Genomic DNA, 15,443 nt, shown 5'->3' on the forward strand with positions numbered 1-15,443 from the left:
ATAATCAGTTTGATCCAAGATGGCTTGCAGTTGAAGGGCGACAGCCCTCTCAATCACCTTGCTCAAAATGGCAGATGGGTATATTAATAAAGGTATATAATAATAATAATAATAATAATAATAATAATAGCTTTGCTCACTTTTACCCTCTGACTTAGCCTTTTGTTTCTTATTATTTAATAATAATAATGTAGGTTTCCCCACCTTTTCCCCTTTGATTTCTTATTCTTATTCTTATTATTTAATAGTAATAATAATAATAATAATAATAAATTTTCCCCTCCTTTTTCCCTCTGACCACTTCTTCTTATGCCTTTTCTTCTTCTTCTTCTTCTTTATTATTATTTAATAATAATAGGTTTCTCCACTTTTCCCCTCTGACCTTTATTCGTTTTCTTATTATTATTTAATAATTATTAATAATAAATATAATAATAGCTTTCCCCACCTTTTCCCTGACTTCTTAGTCTTTCCTTTTCTTATTATATATTATTATTAATAATAATAATAATAATAATAATAATAATAGGTTTCGCCACCTTTTCCCCTCTGACTTCAAATTCTTTTCTTTCTCTCTCTCTATATATTATACAGTACACACACACACATATATACACACACACAAAACTTTATGCACACAGACATATATATTTACACACATTAGCAAATATATATGTGTGTGTAAATTTTTGCAAAGATATATATATATATATATATATTTTAAATATACAGTATATAAGTATATAATATTATACACACACACACACACACAGATAGAGTATATATAAAAGTCCATGCACATTTTCTGGCCCCTTTAAAACTTGCAAAGAGGAAATACAGTAGAATTGCACCCTCCTTCCCTGTTTTTATTTTTAAAGGGAATTAATCATCCTGATTTCTCAAGGATTAGATTATTAAAAGACTTGCCCTGAGAATGATCCAAGAAAGGAAACCGAAAGCAAAAGGGTTTGTTGGTGGGGAAGGCTGCCAAAAAATGAAGATTTGCCTGGGCATGATGAAAACTCCAAAAGGCCCTGCAGATTTGGGAAGTGTGTGCAATGCAAACCGAAAGACACACCACTCATGCTTTTGCAGTTATGCCCAAGAGATCCAGCTTTAACTCTGTTGCAGAGCCTCTTCTTAGGCTGAAATAATCCAAATAATCAAACCACTGTCTGCACCACGTTGGCTCCCTCTAATATTATTTATTATAGTGACTGGAGTATTAGATTACAACTCTGGAGACCAGGGTTTGAATCCTGGCCTGGCCATGCAATCCCATTGGAAAGATCCTGGGCAAGTCACATATTCTCAGCCTCAGAAGAAGGCAAACCCCTCTGAACAAATCTTGCCAAGAAAACCCTGTGGCAGACTCGCCTTAGGGCTGGAAATGACTTTTGGACTGGGAATTCGGGAGACCAGGGTTCGAATCTCCACTCAGCCATGAAATCTGGGCAGGTCATGCTCTCTCTCAGCCTTAGATTAGATGTAATTAATTACAGTAGATGTAATTTGTTGTCCGCCTTATTTTACTGAATTTTAACGTGTGCTAATATGCATTATATTTAATTTAATTATTTTTCGTAGAATGTGCGCTGTAGGCAGGTTTCTTTTATCTATTTCAATTGACTGTACACACAGCGCAAATGTGTAAATTTACAGTGCTATATAAATAAAGCTTAATGATAATAATAGAGGAAGACAATGACAACCCCTCCTCTCTGAAGAAACGGGTCATGTGAAAACACATAAACTTAACAGTGGAAACTGTAAAATACAGTGAAGTATATATACGTGTGTGTACACACATATATGCACGTCACACTCTCTCAGCCTCAGGGGAAGGCAATTGCAAACCTTATCTGAGCAAATCTTGCCATAAAAAACCTAATGATATTGAAAATGATTTGAAAGGCACACCACAACAAAAACAAAGGTGTCCCTTTTTGGGGGGATTTTGGGTGTTACTGTTATTGAACAAAAGGTGGTCCAAGAAAGCACTACTTACTACTCAGTCTTCCCTGGTTGCTATACCTCACCTGGCCAGCAGGGGGAGAGGAAGTCTTCATAGGGCAACCTGGGAGCAGCTCTTCCATCACTGCTTTGCACTTACTTGGTCGTTAGCTGCAGAAAGGTAGGTTTCTTGGAAAGAGAGGATCCCTCCCTGCAAGGGAAAAAAAAACCCAAAATTAAAGGGGGAAATATATATATATATATTTGCATGACTTCCTTTAAAACCCTAGGATTTGTATTTTGGGCAGTGGAGTTTTGTCATATAAAACTTCATAATACAAAATTTAAAAGTAACTTCCACAGTTGCAAAGAAAGAGGGAAGATGGAAGGCAAAACGCCTTATGCAAGCTTTGGAAAAGTGAGCTTTTCCCCTCTTTTGGATTACAAAGCCCATGGTGCTGTGGTGGGGAGTTGGAAGCCAAAGCCACTTTTGCAAAGGTCTGCTTTGCAACCCTTTCTGTATTGAGTGTGAATGGCCGTAAATGCAGTCAAATGCAACTAAAGCCATAAATGCAATTAAATCTGTAACTGCAATGAAATGCAATTCAAGCCATAAATGCAATCAAATGCAACTAAACCCTTGAATGCAATTAAACCCATACATGCAGTTAAAACCATAAAAGCAGCTAAATGCAACCAAAGCCATAAATGCAATTAAATGCAACTAAACCCATAAATGCAGTTAAAACCATAAAAGCAGTTAAATGCAACCAAAGCCATAAATGCAATTAAATGCAAATAAACCCATAAATGCAGTTAAATGCAACCAAACCCATACATGCAATTAGACCCACAACTGCAATTAAATGTAATTCAACTCAAAATTGCAGTCAAATGCAACTAAACCCATAACCACAATTAAATGTAATTCCACCCACAATTGCAATTTAACCCATATATGCAATTAAATGCAACTAAACTCATAAATGCAACTAGACTTGTAAATGCATTTAAATGCAACAAAAGCCATAAATGCAATTAAACCCATAACTGCAATGAAATGCAACTAAAGCCATTAATGCAATTAAACACAACTAAACTCATAAATGCAACCAAACCAATAAATTCAGTTAAATGCAACTACCTGTAAACCCATAAATGTAATCAGATCCATAAATGCAGTTAAATGCAACTAGACCCATAACTGCAGTTAAAACCATAAATGCAACTAGATCCATAAATGCAATTAAACCCACACTTCTCTCTAGGCTGATGGGACTTCCAACTACCCATTTCCAAGGAACAGGGCCCTGATCTTGTCATTATTTTTAATCCAAGTACTGTAGAAGTAGTTTAGATCGGGGGGGGGGGGGGGGGATTTCCCTCTAATTTTCAACTACTGTACTTGATGGAAGTATTTTTATTTTTAAATGTGTTGCATTTATACCCCACTCTTCAGAAATGCTCTTGCAGCGGCTTGCAAATTGTTGATGACTTTTGGGGTTGCAAGCCTGAGAGCAGGGAACTGTCTGATTATCCATTTGTAAGCCGCTCTGAGAGCCTTCGTGGCTGAAGAGCGGGGTATAAATACACCAAAGAAAGAAAGAAAGAAAGAAAACTCCCAGCAGCCATAGCCTACATGGCCCTATGGCAGGGATGATGGGAGTTTCAGTCCAACAGTGTGACCTGAATCTTATCCAGGGTGACCAGCTGTCCTAACTGCAAAGGAGGACAAGGCACTGCAAAATGAAGGACCTTCCTAAATAAAAGCTAAAAGGGCAGAAAGTTGCAATGGAGGACATACCCAGGAAAAGGAGGACGTCTGGTCACCCCAACCTTATCTCCTCTTAAGCCTCTTCAGTGTTTTGGATGTCTTCGTTTGCAACCCAGTTGTGAATTCGGGTTCCCCTTTCCTTTACGTCGCTTCTCAGGTTTCTGTTTAAATGCTGGTTTTATTTCTTTCTTTATTCAGGACACTTGCAGAGCCGCAAGAATATGCTCACTTTTAATTCGAAAGAGGTCTGCCAGCTCTTGCACAACAAATTTGTGGTCATCTTAGGCGACTCGAGTGAGTGTGACCATCTTTACAGGCTTTGGATGGGGCTGGAATTAGTGTGGGTTCCTTCTATTGTTCTAACCCACCTTACTTGGTTACTCTGCAAAGAGAAAAGACCAGAGTCCTGGGTTACAAAATAATAATAATAATAATAATAATAATAATAATAATGCTCTCCATGGATCAAGCCGGGGATCAACAACAATTAACAAACAAACAACATCATTTAAAACACAAGGGTGAATTATCTTTTCTTAGTGTTTCTACTTATCCTAGGAAAGACTGAACTGAGGCTGTCATACTTTGGATTCATCATGAGATGAGATGTTCTTTTTGGCTGCTGCCACACTGCAAAACCAATGCAGTTTGATACCGCTTTAACTGTTGTGGCTCCATTTTATGGGATCCTAGTAGTTTGTTGTGGCACCAGAGCTCTCCAAAAGAGAATATCTCACAAAACTACAAATCGCAGCATTTCATAGCATTGAGCCATGGTGACAAACTGCATTAATTCTGCAGTGATGATGATTAAAGTTTATTTGTAAAGATGCCTTAAACTCTGTGCAAAAGTTGCTGAACAATTGCACTCGGGGTTCTGACCCTATTTCTAACCTCTTTTATTTTTCCACAAATAAGAGTTTATCACACAAAGCAGATCGGGAGTCTATCCATGAATATCCCAGAAAAATCACGTAATTATGTGTAACGATTTCACACGACGTCACACAAAACACGCCATTAAAGTGGTCAGAAAAAAGCAACAATGCGCGTCTTTTTACTTTTGGGATTTCAGCAACAATGCATTTCCAATATCCCTTCATTTGCGTAATTCCATGTGATATCATTCGTGCAGTTAGTCGCCATTTCCACTTTGTTTGCGGGATGCTTTAAATGAGCTTTAATCTCTCTTTAATGTTGAAATCAGCCCCAGTGTGATAAACCTCATTGTGTCTTTTTGCATTCTTCGCTGACTTCAGTCCAGATTCCTTCTGGCTTCTGGGCAATTAGGCCTAATAACGCACATCTTTTATTTTTCCTTTCTTACATTATAGGCTGAATCACCCTTATCTGGAATTCCAAAATCCCAAATTGACCTCAAGGGCGGCTGTGATAGTGACACCTTTGTTTTCTGGTGGTTCAGTTTTATCTTCTTCCTCTTGCAGTCCAGAGGTCTGTCTACAAGGATCTCATTCGGTTGCTGCAGACGGACTCGTTGCTCACCAGTTCCCAAATGAAGGCGAAGGTAACAAAAAGCAAAGGGGGTCTTTCTGTCTCTCGGGGGGGGGGGGTCAGTGTCTGCTTTTGGGGCCAGTTCCAGAATATGGGGTGGTATGGGGAGGCAGTCTCCAATCCAGACACTCTCAAAAGGGCTGCCCCTGTTCACCTGGGAGCCTTTCACACTTAAAATGCCATGTTGTGCCTTTGCACAATGCTACTTTAACAGTCATGGCTGCATAGTGTGGAATTCTGGGATTTTTCAGTTTTGGAAGAGGTACATAGGTTTTGATTGTATATAGATCATGAAAAACGAAGGATCGCTCTTAAAGAAATGGGTGTGCTACAACATTTGATGGTCTTGATACATAAGATGTGCCCAGGACAAGAGGCTACTGTTAGTACAGAATATCTTTTTAGATTGTAAGCGTGAGGTTGGGAACTGTCTAATTAACAATTTTGTAAGTCGCTCTGAGAGCATTTCTAAAGAGCGGCATATAAATACAGATGATGATGATGATGGTTTCCAATTGGCAAGGCAGTCAGGCAAGGCTGCAATTTATTACTCACCCGTTTAACTTGTACACTGAAAGTATCATATATAAAGCAAGATTAAACTTGGAAGGTGTGAAAATTGGAGGAAGGAACCTGAACAATTTAATACATGCAGATGACACCATATTTTTATCAGAAAGTAGCAAAGGCTTGGAACGGTTACTGAAGAAAGTCAAGGGAGAAAGTGCAATGCAGATGCGCAGCTGAACATTAAGAAAACAAAGATAATGGCCGCAGGTGATGTACATGACTTTAAAGCAGATGCTGAAGACATTGAAATAGTTCCAGATTTTCCATATTTTAGCTGAGTGATTAGTCCATATGGAGACTGTAGTCAGGAAAACAGAAGAAGACTTGGGCTTGGAAGGGCAGCTATGAAGCAACAAGACGAGATCCTGAAGTGCAAAGATATATTCTTGAATGCTGAAGTTGGTATTATCCATGACATTGTTACCTAAATTGCAGGGCATTCAGAGAGGCTACCTATTTATTGAACTGTAGGAGGCAATGAGAAGGCTAAGCCAGGACTTTTAGCTTATGTGTATTGGTTCCAAACCTGGAGAACCTCAGAGGCATATTTCTATCTATGGTTGTGAAAACCAGACGGTGAAGAAAGCTGATAGGAAGAAATGTGGTGCTGGAGAATTGTGATGCAAAATGGGTAACATATCACATTCATACATTATATATAAAAATTTTGCATGTAAAATACTTATTGTATTATCTTCACAATGTCAGTTTATGTAAAATATGTAAAAAAAATGTACTGTATTATGTTAGATGAAAGACCATATTAGGAAATCATAAAATCTGGATATTGTAAGAGCATAAATCAGGGTGTATAAATGCACAGATACCATATCATATTTTAAAAGAAGTAAAAATAATGACCACCATGCACAGCTCTGCCAATGCTCTTCTCTTTCTCTCTTCTCCCAATCCAGGGGGAACCCAGCTTCGAAAATGACCACTTAATTGAAGGCGGGGTGCTGGACGGACTTCACAACGGGACAAATTACCGGGAGGTACGGCAATACCGGAGCCGCCACCATCTTGTCCGCTTCTACTTCGTGACGCGGGTCTACTCAGCTTACCTCGAAAGCATCCTGGCTGATTTCGAAGCCGGGCTGCAGCCGGACATAGTCATCCTCAACTCTTGCGTCTGGGATGTCTCAAGGTAAGTCATGCTCGGTGCAGGATTTATTAAACTCCAGAGGAATCCTTGAAGATGGTGCGCCCTCAGAAATCCCACAGAGGTTGGTTGGCATGCTCTACGGCAGTGATTCCCAAACTTTGGTCCTCCAGATGTTTTGGACTTCAGCCCCCAGCATTCCTGACGGTTGGCCAAGCTGGCTGGGGCTTCTGGGGGTTGAGGTCCAAAAATACATGGAAACCAAAATTTGGGAGGGCAAGGATTGGCAAATTGCACCCCATGGGCCATATGCGGCCCCATTATATTATTATTATTATTATTATTATTATTATTATTATTATTATTATTTGTTAAAGTAAAATGTAAGACACATTGAAATCAAACAAAGAGGAATCTTTTGATAAGAACTTGCATGTAGTACATCATTTAAGTAAAACCAATTATGTGACGTCAAAGGCTTTCATGGCCGGCATCCATAGCTTTCCTGTGGGTTTTTCAGGCTATGTGTCCATGTTCTAGAAGAGTTTATTCCTGACGTTTCAACAGCATGAGGAATAAACTCTGGCGAAACATCAGGAATAAACATGGACACATCGCCTGAAAAACCCACAAAAAACTACAAAACCAATTGTCTCTTAAACATCATTGACCTTGAATTTTTTCTCTGACATCCTCCAATTATAAAGTTTTATAAAAGATGAATGTTATTCCTTCTATTACTATTTTAATCTTTTATGTTCCTGTTCTATTCCTCTTGCATGTGTTTGCTAGACCACTAGTCTTCTAAGTATGTTGTAAGTTGGTATTAATATCATCATTACAGTACAGTACTTTTCTTGGGATGCTATTCTTATAATATAGCTATTATCTTCCCTGTCGGTTCCAAGGTCTTCCTCCAATCATTTGCTGACATGCTCCAATTTTGTGTTATTAACAACTTAAAATATATAAAGTTTTATGCAAAGACAATATCACTCCTTCTGTGGCATAGAAAACTATTTTAATCTTTTATGTTTCTCTTCCGTTCCTCTTGTATGTGTTTGCATATTGGTTTACAGCTATATTGTAAGTTGGTATTAATTGTATTCATATATATCATTATTGCCTTTCTTAGTTTACTATTCTTGTAATATAGTTATTACCTTCTTTATGAATTCCAAGGTCTTCCTTGAATTTGACATTATTTTCCAAAGTCGTCCTCCGCTCTTTCTTTGCCTTTCTCTTTTCTTTTCCCAGGGACTTGTTTTGTTTCTGAAGCCACTCTTTTTTCTCTTTTGTTCACTGATTTATTATTAGATAGGCCAAATAACCCATCTCTCTCACTTCATACATTTTACGCATCCTAAGCATCTATTTCTTTCTAGTTGGTGGTACTTCTGATTTCTAGCCCCAAGGCCCCCATTTCAGGTCCCCATTATTCCCAGCTGCAAAAAAAAAAAAAATGTGGGAGTCATATTTTTGCTGTAATAATAATAATAATAATATGCTTTATTTTTATACCGCTTTTCCGAGGTGATCAAAGCGGTTCACAAAACTTACACATCATAAAAACAACCTTACAAAAAACAATAAACATTGAACAACATGCAATAAAGACAAGCATGATGGTGGTCAGGAGGAGGGCTTGTCTTCTTAGCAGGCGGAGGCCTGTTGTCTGCTGGGCCTGCTTCTCTTCCCCTCACAGATGTGCGGTCGGGGGGAGGGCTCGCCTTCTAGAAGTCGGAGGGCCTGTTGTGGGCCTGCTCTCTCCCCCTCAAGGATGGCGGTCGGGGGGGCGGCGTCGTCTTCTTAGCAGGCGGAGGCCTGTTGTTGTGCCTCGCTTCTCTCCCCCTCCAGATGGCGGTCGGGGGGAGGGGCCTCGTCCTTCTTAGCAGGCGGAGGGGCCCTGTTGTGCTGGCCTGCTTCTTCAAGATGGCGGTCGGGGGGAGGGCTCGTCTTCTTAGCAGGCGGAGGCCTGTTGTTGCTGGCCTGCTTCTCTCCCCCTCAAGATGGCGGTCGGGGGGAGGGCTCGACTTCTTAGCAGGCGGAGGCCTGTTGTTGCTGGCCTGCTTCTCTCCCCCTCAAGATGGCGGTCGGGGGGAGGGCTCGCCCTTTCTATTGTCTTTGTGGATTTTCTGGGTTTTTCCCTCTGTAAGATAAGATTATTGTTGTTGTGTGCCTTCCAAGTCATTTCTGACTTACAGTACCCGCTAAAGTGGATCTCTCCTAAGGCCTTTTTGTCCGGAGCTCATCAGAGGAGGTTTGTCATTGTTATTTCATGAAGCTGAGAGAGTGTGAGATGCCCAGAGTCACGCAGTTGGTTTCAAAGGCTAAGCAGGGATTCGAACCCTGGTTCTTTCAGAGTCCTCGACTGCATCCACACTGTGGAAATAATCCAGTTTTGATACGTTATGGTTAAACTTAAATGTGATTTGAATAATTTGTGTGCTAAATATACATAAACGATTTTGGATGATTATTATACTAGCTAAACTTATAAGTGGTTTGAATGCTTATGAAAATTGAATGAATATGTTTTGTTTTTGTTTTTTTCTTTTTACATACAGTTTTTTATAGAAAGAAAGAAATAATTCAGTTTGGCACCACTTGAACCCAATGCTATGGAACTGTGGGATTTGTAGTTTTGTGAGATACTTAGCCTTCCCTGTCAGAGAGCTCTGGAGCCACAACAAACTACAAATCCCTGGATACCACAGCATTGAGCCATTAAAGGACGGTCAAACTGGAATATTTCTACACTGTGGATGCAACTCTAGTCCAACATTAAAACCTCTAAATGGGAGATGCAGGAACTTTTAATCCTTCTGCATGAAGCTTTCCAGAATAACCTGGAAAACCTGAACTTCATAACACTGACCCATTTTTGGCTCAGCTGTCACCCACGGGATGGGAATTGACCTCCTTGGACTTTGCAGGGGTGCTCACTCTTGCACTAGAGTCAACCCAGGAGCCCTGATGATTCTTCTCTCTCTTGGCAGATATGGCCCATCCTCCATGAAGGAATACCGCACAAACCTGGAGGTGGCTTTCAACAGGTTGGATGCCGTTTTGCCCTCCTCTTGCTTGGTCATCTGGAACATGACCATGCCTCTGGGTCCAAAGGTCAGCGGGGGATTCCTCATACCAGAGGTAAGAGTGGGGCAATCATGCTCCAGCCATTTAGCTTCACAACCGTAGATCAACCCAAAGTTCATAGGACCGTAGAATTCAAAGGGCTGACAAGTCATCACAGTTCTAGAAGAGGCTATGCCGAGTCTGTTGGGAAATTTGGATTGAGTTCTCTCTTTTCCAATTTGTCATGTCTGATACTGCATCACCCTTTACTTTTTCTATCTGCTCTTCCCTGCTTGGGATTCTCTTCTGCTTCCAATACCCCTTTGCAAATATCAATCTTTTATAGAATCTTTTAAGAAAAGGAGATGGTCCAACTTTTGCTTTTGATATTTAAGAGCGAGTTCATTTTTCTGCATATGGGAAAAGAAAGTATATATAATTAAGTCAAGCTCAACGAAGAGAAGCTTTATGTATAAATTAAGTAACTGTCAGTGATGGGAGGATGGAGAAGGGATTCATTAGTCATGTTAAGCGTTTTCTTTTGTGTATTTGTCTTTTTCGCCCTTTCTATTGTCTTTGTGGATTTTCTGGGTTTTTCCCTCTGTAATAATGAGACTTTAATAAAAATTTGTATTTGAAAAAGTCACCATCGCAGTTCTCTCAAGGAACTCTGCCCATTGCTTCCTGTTCCGTTCCACCAAGGAACTTGTCAGGAACGCATTCGTTTAATGCTTTCCTGCCAGAATTTGCTTCCTGTTCTGCCAAGGAACTCTGCCCATTGCTTCCTCTTTCCCCAAGGAACTCTGCCTGTGGCTTCCCCTTTTCTCCCCTGAAGTATTTTCTACCCCCTGATTCCTGTTTCCTCTCAGCTCCAGCACTTGACCAAGACCCTGCGCAATGACATCATTGAGGGCAACTTCTACGGTGCAACACTTGCCGGCTTCCACCTCTTTGATGTGGTGGACCTCCACTACCACTTCCGTTTCGACCTGGGCAACCGGGTGAAGGACGGCGTCCACTGGAACAACGTGGTGCATCGCAGGATCACCAATCTGCTCTTGTCCCATGTGGCAAACGCCTGGGGTGTCTTTATCATGGAGAAGAAACTTCAGGAAGGTGAGTGGTCAGATCCCCGTCGCCTGTTGGGTCTCGCTTCTTCTGACGTTTTGTTGCAGGTGGCTTCCATTTTGCTTGGGTCTTGTTTATCCCAATGGGGTAGAGCCCTGAGGTCCAATTCCCCAGAGAGGTTTTCAGAGGCCACTTTCCAGTGGAGGAGGAACTATTTTAGCAGATGGTAATTTAAATTTCTTTCCCTCTGTTGCTAAGCCTTAAGAGAGGCATTTCATCTTTTATCCAAGCTAAGAAATTGCCACATTCTTGTGTCCAACTGGAGACTGGGTCTCTCTTATCTGAAATGCTTGGGATCAGAAGCCTTTGGGATTTTGGAGTTACAGTATTTGGATTTTGGAATATTTGCATATCTCTTGAGGATGGCGCTGAAGTTTAAACATGAAAATCATTTGTTTTGTTTACAGTGAAAGTAATTTTATGCAATATTTTTAATCATTTTGTGCACAAAACAAAGTGTGTGCACACTGAGCCATCAGAAAGCAAAAAGGTGTCACTGTCTCAGCCAGACATGAAACATTTTTTGATATTTGGGGAATATTTCAGAACGGTGATAAGGGAGTCTCAACCTACACAGGACTTTCATAGAGCAACTTATACTACTAGGATTCCGGCCAAGGTTTTAACTTCTTTTAAGGAACACCTAAAAACAAAACAAAACTATTGCATATCACCTTGGGGGCTGTCAGGAGCTGTGAGGCACTAAGCAACTTCATTAAATCAATGCACAATTAAAATGGAAGTTGAGTGCCTCCATGGCATAGTGGTTTGAGCATTGGACTAGGACTCTAGAGACCAGGGTCTGGGAATTGTAGTTCGTTGTGGTACCAGAGCTCTCTGATAGAGAAGTCTGAATGATTCACAAAACTACAGTTTTCAGAATCCCACAGCATTGAGTCATGGCAGTTAAAGTGATGTCAACCTGGATTATTTCTGCAGTGTGGATTCAGCCTTCAGGGAGCTTTAGCTCCATCTAGTGGAATCCTGGGATTTGTAGTGTTATGGGGTCTTTACCTCTCTCTGCTAAAGAGTGCTGGTACCCTCACAAAACTACAAATCCCAGGATTCGGTAGCAGGGAAGTGATGTCAAAACTACAGTACATTGTTTCTACAGTGTAGATGCCCTCTTAGCTAAAGACAAGTCTGTGCTATGTCTTGTGTGAAGGCTGGACAGGTGTCATCTCTGTCAGCTGGGGGTCTCCATGTCAGTGAGACAGTGAATCCAACCCACCTTTTAGTCTAAACTGAAAGGTGCTCCCAAATATCTCTACTGTTTGGACTAAAACCTGGAATAGATTCACTTCTCAGTTCAAATGGAAGTTTACTAGACAAGACTTCTCTTGAGTGCTGCCTGGAAACCATTTTACTCTCTCCTTTGCTTCCACAGGTCCGGTGTGGGATGAGAACCCAACCATGTCCTTCAACCCCCAACCACCTGCGCGGCTGCCACAACCGCCTGGCCCTTCCTGGAGATTTCCAGAGCATTGCAACATCCACAGGCCTAATCCCCCTTCCGTATTCCATGATGATTCCCTTTTCATCCCTGCCGACAGGGGATTACCCACACCTTTCTCTGGATTCACCAGCTTTGAGGACTCCCACCTTCCACCATTCCACCTGGACGGTACATCTGTAGGCCAGTTTTTACCTTTCTCTGTTTCCTGAAATCTCTTGAGATTTGGGCTTCCTCACTTTCAGAGCTACCTGGAATGTAAGCTAGGTCTACCTGTCTCCTGAAACTCTCTCTTTCCCATTTCTGACCTCCATGATACCTGGATTGACACTCTTGCCCACTTTTAACCTTCCTCCTTTCCCTTTGGATGCTGAGAAGCTGGAGGAGGGTGACCAAAATGGGGATCAGTCTGGAAAACATTCCCTATGAGGAGTGTCCTAGGGAGCTGGGAATGTTTCACCTGGAGAAGAGAAGGTTATGAGGTGATATGATAGTCCTCTTTAAGTTTTTGAAGGGATGTCCTGTTGGGGATGGAGCAAACTTTTCTGCTGCTCCAGAGACCAGGACACGGAGCAGTGAATGCAATCTACAGGAAAGAGATTCCACTTAAATATTAGGGAGAGTGTGACAGTAAGAGCTATTCAACAGTAGAATATACTGCCTTGGAGACTGGTGGAGTCTCTTTTTTTGGAGGGGAGACTTTTGGAGAGGCTGGATAGCCATCTGTCGGGGGTGCTTGGATTGTCTTTCTGCATGGCATGGGGTTGGACTGGATGGCCCTTAAGGCCTCTTCCAACCCTATGGTTCTATGATTCTTTCCTTCTCTCCCAGCTATGGCACTGGACCGCTTCTGCCATCTCGAAAGGGTCGATCCCAGCATCTTCTCAGCTTACCCCTCCTACAATGAAGAAAACATCCCTCCTGGGCCCAGCCGCCGAAAGAGGAGAGCACATGGTGCTGTTGACCACCACCATCGTCTTGTCATGCGGCGGCGGTCCTTCTCCATGAGGGACCATACGCCTTACATGAGGGGTCGCGAAGCCTTCTGCGAGCCCTACTGAAACTAGACTGGGCTTGGGTTTGGAAAAGTTACTGTGGGAGTGAGATGGGGTGAGAGATGGGGAGGACTGTACCATGTGGGTTCATGCCCTGGTGTCTCTGCTGTTTGCACCAAGGTTGTTTTGGTTCTTTGGGTCAGCATGCAACTGAAAGGGAGCGTGTCCACCATAGGCTTTGTTGCTGGTTTGTAGGGCTAGGAGGTAGCTTACTGGTGTCTTGTAGTTTGCATTAAACCTTTAGTATGTGACCAAATGTTTCAAACAGGGGTGACCTCTGAGCTTTGGAAGCTCAGAACCTGTGAAGGAAATGTCCTGACTAGTTAGGAAGTTTATAGCACTAAAGGCCACTTTTGGGGACTTTCGAGGGAAATACCTGTCATCCTTTTGGAATTGTATTTGTGCCAAGAGTCTGTATTTGTGCCAAGAGTTCTTCATCACACCTGGCTGCCTTGTTGAATGGCTGAGAATGTGCGATGGATATTTAGATTCTGGTTTTTCTATTTGAAATTTCCTTCTTGGAAGCAAAGAAGCCCCACAGCACAATGGGAGGTGGATGACAGGTAGTTGTTCTTCAGGGCAGTTGTGATCTACGCACTTGACCCATTTATGTTTTGTTATCTGTTGGTACATGCATGACTCAGATGTCTTCCAAGTTTAACGGATCTGGCTGCATTGGCGGTTTGTGTTTTTGAAGGTGTTTTATCATGGAGTCAATGAAGGGTGAGCTTTCTTAGAACATCCATTTTAAAAGAGAAGCTATTGAAAGCGCTGGTGAAGTGTTCTCCTATATATTGGTTAGGTTTGCCGGATTGAAAACCCAAGAGGGCTCTTTTGCCTCTAAGAGGCGTGCAGAGGAGGAGATTTCAGCAGGTTTTGTTTGTCGCACCACCAGGTAACAAGCAACCTGTTGAATAGCCATCTTCTGCCCAATCATTACAGGTACAGGAGCTGTCTCTGGTTTCAACCTTGGCAGTTGGAGTTGTGGTCATTTTAAGGCCAGTTTTTACAAATTAAAGCCTAATTTTGAGGAATGGGGAATTGCCTTACTTTTATTATTATCTTACTTTAAAGTTCTTTTCCTTTTGTCTTTAGCTTTTTCACTTGGAGAAGCTTGGTGAAGCTTTTGTCTGAAAAGGCATTACTGTATTAAAAAAAACCCTTTAAATCAAGAAATCTCCTTGTCTTTATGCACTTGTAGTCTGCAGGTGGCAGAAAAACACCATTCTCTGCTTTTCGCACTGTCAAAGTCTTATAGCAAAGTGAGGTGATGCGAAAGGCAAGTCACTGCTCAGTGGGAACAAGTTCCTCATCATTCTTGACCGGCCGAACCCAAAGGGTGCTCAACAATGGCACCTTTTCATCCTGGAGAGAAGTGACCAGTGGGGTCCCACAGGGCTCTGTCCTGGGCTCAGTGCTATTCAACATCTTTATCAATGACCTGGATGACAGAATTGGGAGCATACTTATCAAATTTCCAGATGACACCAAATTAGAAGGAATAGCTAATACTCCAGAGGACAGGATCAAGGTGTCAATAGACTGGAAAGCTGGTCCAAAGCTAACAAAATGATTTTCAACACGGAGAAATGTAAAGTACAGCACTTAGGTAGCGAAAAAATAAAATGCTTCGATATAGGATGGGGGACACCTGGCTTAAGGAGACTTATAGGTGTGAAAGGGATCTAGGAGTCTTAGTAGATCACAAGTTGAGCATGAATCAACAGTGTGATGCAGCAGCTAAAAAGGCCAATGTGATTCTAGGCGGCATCAATAGAGGTATAGTGTCTAGATCAAGGGAAGTAACAGTTCCAGGCTTTT

At 41.6% G+C, this 15,443-nt stretch overlaps 2 protein-coding genes across 6 annotated transcripts in view; one reads left to right on the forward strand and one right to left on the reverse strand.

The window, feature by feature from the left end:
- Positions 1–3,938, reverse strand: part of LOC121931810 (PC-esterase domain-containing protein 1A-like) — a 50,086-nt gene extending 46,148 nt beyond the window's left edge. The window contains exons 1-2 of the mRNA XM_042469846.1: positions 3,758–3,938; positions 2,009–2,164 (exon numbers count right to left, since the gene is read on the reverse strand). The gene's annotated coding sequence lies outside the window, so the exon portion shown is untranslated. The remainder of the gene's footprint in view (positions 1–2,008; positions 2,165–3,757) is intronic.
- On the forward strand, positions 943–14,780 carry PCED1A (PC-esterase domain containing 1A). Of its 5 annotated transcripts, none has more exons than XM_042469857.1 (8): positions 943–966; positions 3,926–4,021; positions 5,173–5,252; positions 6,724–6,956; positions 9,911–10,061; positions 10,856–11,102; positions 12,502–12,738; positions 13,399–14,780. In XM_042469857.1, the coding sequence occupies exons 2-8, from the start codon at positions 3,949–3,951 to the stop codon at positions 13,626–13,628; spliced, it is 1,251 nt and encodes a 416-aa protein (XP_042325791.1). In that variant the 5' UTR covers positions 943–966; positions 3,926–3,948; the 3' UTR covers positions 13,629–14,780. The 5 variants fall into 5 exon arrangements, with proteins under 5 accessions (XP_042325791.1, XP_042325789.1, XP_042325790.1 ...); XM_042469855.1 differs by lacking the exon at positions 943–966 and adding an exon at positions 1,316–1,458; XM_042469856.1 differs by lacking the exon at positions 943–966 and adding an exon at positions 1,330–1,454.
- Positions 14,781–15,443: the final 663 nt, after the last annotated feature.

The sequence above is a fragment of the Sceloporus undulatus genome, chromosome 5 (assembly GCF_019175285.1).
Source record: "Sceloporus undulatus isolate JIND9_A2432 ecotype Alabama chromosome 5, SceUnd_v1.1, whole genome shotgun sequence".
In the NCBI taxonomy this organism is placed as follows: domain Eukaryota; kingdom Metazoa; phylum Chordata; class Lepidosauria; order Squamata; family Phrynosomatidae; genus Sceloporus; species Sceloporus undulatus.